At 48.3% G+C, this 7175-nt stretch overlaps 1 protein-coding gene across 6 annotated transcripts in view; it reads right to left on the reverse strand.

The window, feature by feature from the left end:
- The window catches only part of Sap130 (Sin3A associated protein 130), a 64554-nt gene extending 61262 nt beyond the window's left edge, over nt 1-3292 (reverse strand). For 2 of the 6 annotated variants that reach the window (XM_041660384.1, XM_041660379.1), the window contains exons 1-2: nt 1832-1964; nt 1268-1385 (exon numbers count right to left, since the gene is read on the reverse strand). In XM_041660384.1, coding sequence (XP_041516318.1) covers nt 1268-1385; nt 1832-1885 — 172 coding nt within the window. In that variant the 5' untranslated portion in view covers nt 1886-1964. The other 4 variants (XM_041660383.1, XM_041660380.1, XM_041660382.1 and 1 more) reach the window with 4 other exon arrangements.
- Between the last annotated feature and the right edge of the window lie 3883 nt (nt 3293-7175).

Here is a 7175-nt window from a genome sequence, read left to right on the forward strand (position 1 = left end):
CGAGCCCAAAATAGTAAGGCCACAGTTCACTGGTGGGTAATATCAGCCAGGCATCGTGGGACAAACTTGTGATCCTAGAACTCTCTTGAGGTAGGAGAATCAAGAGTTTGAGGCCAGTCTAGTACATTATGAGCCAATGCTAGGGCTGGGGAGAAGGAGGAAAGAGCAGAGAGAGAACACAATCAATTACAACTAAAGATGTCTCAGCCTTTGGCTTGAGAGGTGACTAAACAACAGGAGCATTTGCCATAAAGAATACTGGATTGTGATGAAACAGACCAGGAAAAGGACTCTATTCCAGCTTGCAATGTGTACTTATTATAGTGTGAAAAAAACATTTGAAGATTGTTCACTGGCCTTGACAATTATTAGACGGCAGAAGAGGTTTGTCTGGTGCATTTTAGGATATTTAGTATCTCTTAGTTGTGACAACCACAAATGTTATGGCCAAACATTGTTATAGGCAATATCACTCCCCAATAAGAACCAATCAACCTACATAACTCAAAGGATATATTCCAAAAAAAAAAAAAAAAAAACAAACCAAGATGCAAACGTGAATATATACTTTTCAACCATCTTTTCCAGGACTGGGGAAACAGTTCAGTCAATAAAGTACTTGTCAGCCGAGCCTACTCAGAGTCCCAGACTCAGCGAGGGACGCTGTATCCAAAAACAAGGTGAACAGCTCCCGGAGAAGCACACACGAGGTTGACTTCAAACACACATGCACGAAGACAGACACAGACACATGCAATTTACTTCTCTTTTCCTAGATGTTAAGGTCCTAAGAAGTAAAACTGTCCCACTCACTGTGGGGTTCTCTCATGCAGCCATCACCATTCCTATACCGAGAGTTAATTAAATGCTAACACACTAACACATTTAAAAAATGATTTTTAAGCTGGGCGGTGGTGGCGCATGCCTTTAATCCCAGCACTCGGGAGGCAGAGGCAGGCGGATCTCTGTGAGTTCGAGGCCAGCCTGGTCTACAAGAGCTAGTTCCAGGACAGGCTCCAAAGCCACAGAGAAACCCTGTCTCGAAAAAAAAAAAAAAAAAAAAAGATTTTTATAAGCATGATTTACTAAAGTTGCACTTACCCTAGTATAAGCGATTTTTTAAAAAGAGGGAATATGCCGTATTTTAAAACAGCGTATCCTTTCCTCGAAGTCGGTAGGCTAGTGATCATGAGATGGGGTTTGCTAATCTGAAGTTAGTAACGTTCTTAAACAGTAAGCAATGTGAAAGAAATGAAACACATCTTACCTGTGGCAACTTGGTTTATCAAGCCTGTGGAACCACTGTTTGTGATCTGTGAAGGTGCCTGGCTGAGCCCAGGGGAAGGGGTTCCTAACCGAGGAAACTGCTGGGAACTCATTTCCACCTGCAAAACAAGCCATTCATTCCATTAGTACCAGATTCTGAAATTAGAACCAATATTGAGAGATCGAAGCATCTTTGGTAATCACAACATCTCTCAGAAACACAAATACAGCTTCATTTATCTAAAACAGTGAGTTACGATCAACGGTGCACACATCTAATTGAGGACTTCAATGTACTACGGCCAAATTAATAATGACAGCCCTTATACAAGTGTTGGAGGATACTATAACCTTCCAAAAATACTCTTGGATCGCTATATTTTTTAAAGGATACTGAATATTAAAAAGCCGCCAAATGTTAATTATCATAAACATAGGCTATCTATGTAAAATTTTATGAGAAATACTTTGATTCTTTTAAAGACTCAAGCTTCACACCAAGATAAACAGAACCGTAATTAGTATGTCATAATGCCCAGCCCCAAGGAAGGATCGGAAATCTTACATTAAGACCCGATGCTTGCGGAATCCTCAAACGCTTTTCCGTAAAGGCCTCCATTTAAGAATTTCCTTTCTTCCTGATCACAGACAACCCCCCCAACCCGAGACACGGGTAGGATTCGAGACCTTTTCCAGTCTTTAAAATCGTCTTCCACTTTTTCCTTCAGAGTCAGGCTTCGCCGATCTCCCGTCTACCCCAGTTAACCCCATTTCTCCTTCGAGATCCTAGGACACACGTTTCCAGACACTCCGGGTGTCGAGGCTCTGTCTCCCCGGGAAAACCTCCTACGGAGCCCTCTCCGCAAGATACGCAATGTGCCTTTTTATCTGTGGCCGCCACGGAGGGCTCGAGGGGCTCCGCAGGCACAGAGGGAACGCGATTCGGAACGCGTCCCCGGCCCGCCTCGGTTCAGCCCGCCCGCCAGACTCACCCCCAGGGCCAGCCGCTCCGCTCCCAGTCCTCTTACCACCCAACCTACCCCTGCCTCCCCCGCCCGCCCATTGGCCAGACGCGAGGCGCATCACTGGACTCAGCGCCAATCCGCAGCTGCCTGCGCGTTCCGGGCCCGCCCCACCCTCCCGCCGGCCGCCAGCCAATAAGATGCCAGCCCCGCTGGGGGCGGGGAGCAGCCTAAACTCCGCGGCTGGGCCAATAGACGGGAAAGAGAGGCGATCCCCGGCGAGAAGGGCGGGGATCCGGGAGGCTCCGCCCCGGCAGGGGTCTGAAAGCGGCGGGCGCAGGGCCCGGATGTGGAGAGTCACTTTAAACTGCTCCAGCAGCCAAACTCCCTAGGCCGTCCTCCCTCCCGCTGACTTCCCTGCGGAGGCCCGCGTCCGCCACGCCCCCACGCCCGGGGCTGCCCACCCACCCCTCGGTGTTTCTCGCCCTTCCGAGCACCGAGCACCCAGGCCCTGCCGCCGACTCAACCGCTCTGCTCAGATCGCTAAAGAGCTGGAATCAGGACTGCAAGAGCTGTGCGGCTCTGTCCTTCCCCAGGGACGAGCACCGGGACTGGCCATGCAGTCCCGCCCCCTCGACTCCTCCCCTCCCTCCCGGCTCTCGTTCCGCCATTACCTGGGCGCGGCCACACCGCCTCTAGCTTGCTCCAGTGCGCTCTCCGCCTGTGGGGCTAATGTCCTCGGGCTCCGGACCCGCAGCCACCACCGGGCCGATTGCACTCTGTCCCCCACCCCTCACTCCAGCGCCGCTGCTTCCGCCGCCGTAACGAGCCTTTCTCTCACTGGCTGTGACAAACCCCGCCCCTCTCCCAGACAGCCACTCCTCGCCTGGAGAGAGCAGGAAGGCCGTCGGTCCCGCCTCTCGGACCCACAGAAACCCCTGGGAAATGTAGTCCCTTGTCCTAGGAGGGCGGGGCTTGGGAGACCCGACGCGGGCTTCCCATACCTTCGCAGCCAAATCTGAAGACTGTTTATGCCATTTCTTTTTTGGGACTGAGAAGATAAAGGCTTCTGTGCTTTCGTCTCAGCTGGAAAGCACTCGGTTGCATTTTTACCCCGGAAGTGGAGGCGGTGCGATTCGCAAAGAGTAAAGGAGGTTGATAGTGGCTGCCCCAGGAGCCCGCGGTATCCACCTTCTGGCTTTCTTTCCTCCTGCATGTAGGTCTTGGCATTCTGCGATCACTGGAGGGACTGAGCCCCACAGGAGCCGAGCACCCTCCTGAATCGGGCTCAGTACACACAATTGGAGAAGGCAGCTCCACTTTGGATCAAGTCTTCCGGATTACAAAGAGAGGGGTGGGGTGTTGTTTTGTTTATGGTGGAAGTTTATAGAGTTTATGCCCTTGCCAGAGTTGGTGCTATAAAATTTCTGTCTGTTAAGAGATTACGAACTCCTCTTCCCAGAAGGTGATTTAGAACTAGAGTTTTTGTGCTTTATTATGTTAGAAAATAAATGGAGACCATCATTATCGATTATTTTGGACGTGAATGGCTATGAGCCAACTGCTTGGGAAGAAAAGAGTCGCTCCTGCCTGCTGGAGTCTCAAGTATTCCTCTTCATACTATTTTCCCTTCTCGTATCATCTTTTTACTCTCTGGCTCCTAAGAGAAGCAGCATGTATATGAGCAGGCATGCTGACACCACCATGTAACAGGTCTGCCCACACGGCCACACGACAGTGTTGGGACATAGCACACATGTATATAGGTATGCCCATGCCATCCCCGTGTTGGAGCAGGGACACACCATACCTGTGAAGATGTGTGCCTGAGTCATCATGTCGTGGAGCTGGTACACTGCTTGTGTGTAACAGATGTACCCACACCACCACATGACAGTACTGAGATACGGAATGCGTGTGAACAGGTGTGCCCACACTGCCACACGACAGTTCTGGAACATGGTGTACTTGTGAGCAGGATAGCTCATCATGCATTCTGATGGTTCTGGGACCCAGCACACAGGTGAACAGGCATGTCCATGTTACTGTATCATGGTACTGTGTATGACAGTTTTCCCTATGCCGGCACATGGTAGAGCAGGGACATGGTATGTGTGTGATCACCTATGTGCGTGTGCCACTACATGACTGTACTGGGACATGGTTCATATGTGAACATACATGTCCAAGCCACCGTATCATGGTGCTGGGTCATAGTCCACATGAGAACACACATGCCCATGCTGCCACATAGTAGGGCTGGGGCACTGCTCATGTGTAAACAGGGATGCACGTTTGCTGCTACATGATAGCACCGGCACAAGGAATGCATGTAAACGGATGAATCCACGGTAAAATGCAATGATACTGTGGCCCGGCATGTGAGGGAACAGACATGCCCAAGCTGACACTTGATGGTACAGACACACGGCATATGGGTATATGGTCTTGCCCACACTACCACTAATGGTGCTGGGATAATGCATATGTGTAAACAAGTATTCACATGCCACCATGTAATGATGCTGATATTTGCTCACTTGTGAACATGCATGTCCCAGCCACCATATTACGGTTCTGGGACGTGGCACATCTGTGAACAGGTTCGCCCACACCATTAGTGGAGGACAATGGCATATGACATGTGAACAGGCAAGCACACACCGTCATGGAACCATGTTGTCACGTGTATGAACCAGCATGCTAACACCACTATTTCAGGTCTTCAGACCTGAAATGTATGTAAACAGGTGTGCACAAGTCAACACTGACTGTGGTGGGACATGACACACATGTAAACAGGCTTGCACATGCCACCACATAATGTTGCTGAGACACAGCTGGTTTGTGAACACACATGCTAAACCACATGAGAACTATGAACCACATGAGAACATGGGTGCCTGTACAACCATGTAATGGTGATAGACACATGTGTGAACAGGCATGCCCACATGACCACCTAACAGGACTGGGGCATGGCACACTTGTGGACATGTGTGCCCATACTGTCATGGGATAGCAATGGGGTATGACATGTGTCTGAACAGGCATGCATGAGAGTGCTGGGACATGGCACATTTATGAAGCTAAACAGATTAGATGTGACTGCGTCAAGACTCTTTGTAAAGTTCATGGATCGGTTCTATTGATGAACCAAGAAAAAAGGAAGACTTAGAAGGTCTGGGGAAGGATCCAGTGTGATCTCCAGTCTCACAGATAGCACAAATAACTGCGTATACTCCCTGCCTTCTAGCGGTATAACTGGTTAAGCATTCCTTCCTTGGAAGGAACAACTCCTGTGTTTAACATTCCAGGTTCCCTTAGTGTTTATCTGAGAACACAAAGACCTTTGTGCCTCCTACAGAGAAAGGAGACGTAAAGGAGGGGGTGGAAGATAGTAAGGGGGGGAGAAAGGTGAGAGAGAAAGGAGACAGAGAGGGGGAGAGAGACAAAGAGAGGGAGAAAGAGAAGCGAAAGAAAAGAGAAAAAATGGGAGAAAAAGAAGAGAGGAGAGAATAGGGAAAAGAGAGCAGAGAGGAAGGAGAGATAGGAAAGAGAATTGAAAGGGAAATGCAGAGAGTAGAGAGAAAGGGGATAGAGAAAATAGAAAGTGGTGAGAGAAAGAGAGACACATGACAGAAAGAGAAGATAGTAAGAAGAAAGATAGGAGAGGGTGAAGAAAGGAGAGAGACAGATGAGAGTAGAAAGATGGGAAAAATATGGAGAGAGGTGAGAGACAGGAGAGACAGAGGAAGAGGGGGAAAAGAGAGGAGACAGGAAAGAGAAGGCAGAGTGACAATTTAGATGAGAGGAGAGAGAAAGAAAAGAGAGGAAAGATAGAGGAGAGAGAAGAGAAGGAGAAACAGGAGAAAAAGTTATGGAGGAGAGATGGGGAGGAGGGAGGGAGGATATAGGAAAGAGAAAGGAGAGAGAGAGAAGGGAGGGATAGAGAGAAAATAAGGAGAAAAGTTAGGATAGAGTTAGAGAGGGCAGAAAGAGGAGAGTGAGATTGGAGTGAAAGAGAGGAGGGAGAGGAAAGAGAGAGGAGAGGAGAAATAAGGGGAGTGAGAAGACAGTGTAGAGAGAACCAAAAAAGAAAGGAGAGATAAAGGGAGAGCATAGAGGGAGAACAGAGTGAGGTAAGAGAGAGGAAGGAGATAGGAAGGAGAGGACACACAGAAAGAGGAGAGCGAGGATAGAGAGTAAACAGAGAAAGAGGGAAGAAGAGATACAAGCAAAGGAGAGGGAGGAGAGAGAGACAGAGGATAGTGAGGAGAGAAAAGAGAGACAGGGAGGAGAGAAGAAGAGACAGCAAGAGATGAGAGAGATAGATGAGAGTGAAAGGATAGAGCAGGAATAATAAGAGACAGTAGAGAGAGAGAGGACACAGAGTGAGGATATAGGAGAGATTATAGATAGATAGATAGATAGATAGATAGATAGATAGATAGATAGACAGATAGATGATATGATAGATAGATAGATAGATAGATAGATAGATAGATAGAGATGGGACAGACACATAGACACAGAGAGGAGATAAGCACACCTATCATTTTAGACACCAGTTAGAGTAAAGACACCAGGTCTCCATTAGGAGTAGGAAAGGCAGGACTGATCTTAGGTGAGATACTTATTCTGAACCCTCAACTGGCAAAAGGAGGGAGGGAGAGGAGAGAGAACAACTAGACAGAGTTGAGAGAGAGAGAGAGAGAAAGTGTGTGTGTGTGTGTGTGTGTGTGTGTGTGTGTGTGTGTAAGAGAGGAAAGAAAGAAGAGTGAAGGGATAGAGAGAAGTGACGAGATCAAGAGCAGAGAGACCAGACAGAGAAGAGTGGAAGAGAAGAAAGAGAATTAAAAAGTAGAGATCAGAGAAAGAAGAGAGAGCCATGAGAATATGAAAGAGGAGAGCAAGTGAGAAAGAAGACAGAGATAAGAAAGGACT

The sequence above is a fragment of the Microtus oregoni genome, unplaced genomic scaffold (genome assembly GCF_018167655.1).
Source record: "Microtus oregoni isolate MIOR12 unplaced genomic scaffold, Mior012 000011F_ref0000422, whole genome shotgun sequence".
NCBI classification, from domain to species: Eukaryota; Metazoa; Chordata; class Mammalia; order Rodentia; family Cricetidae; genus Microtus; species Microtus oregoni.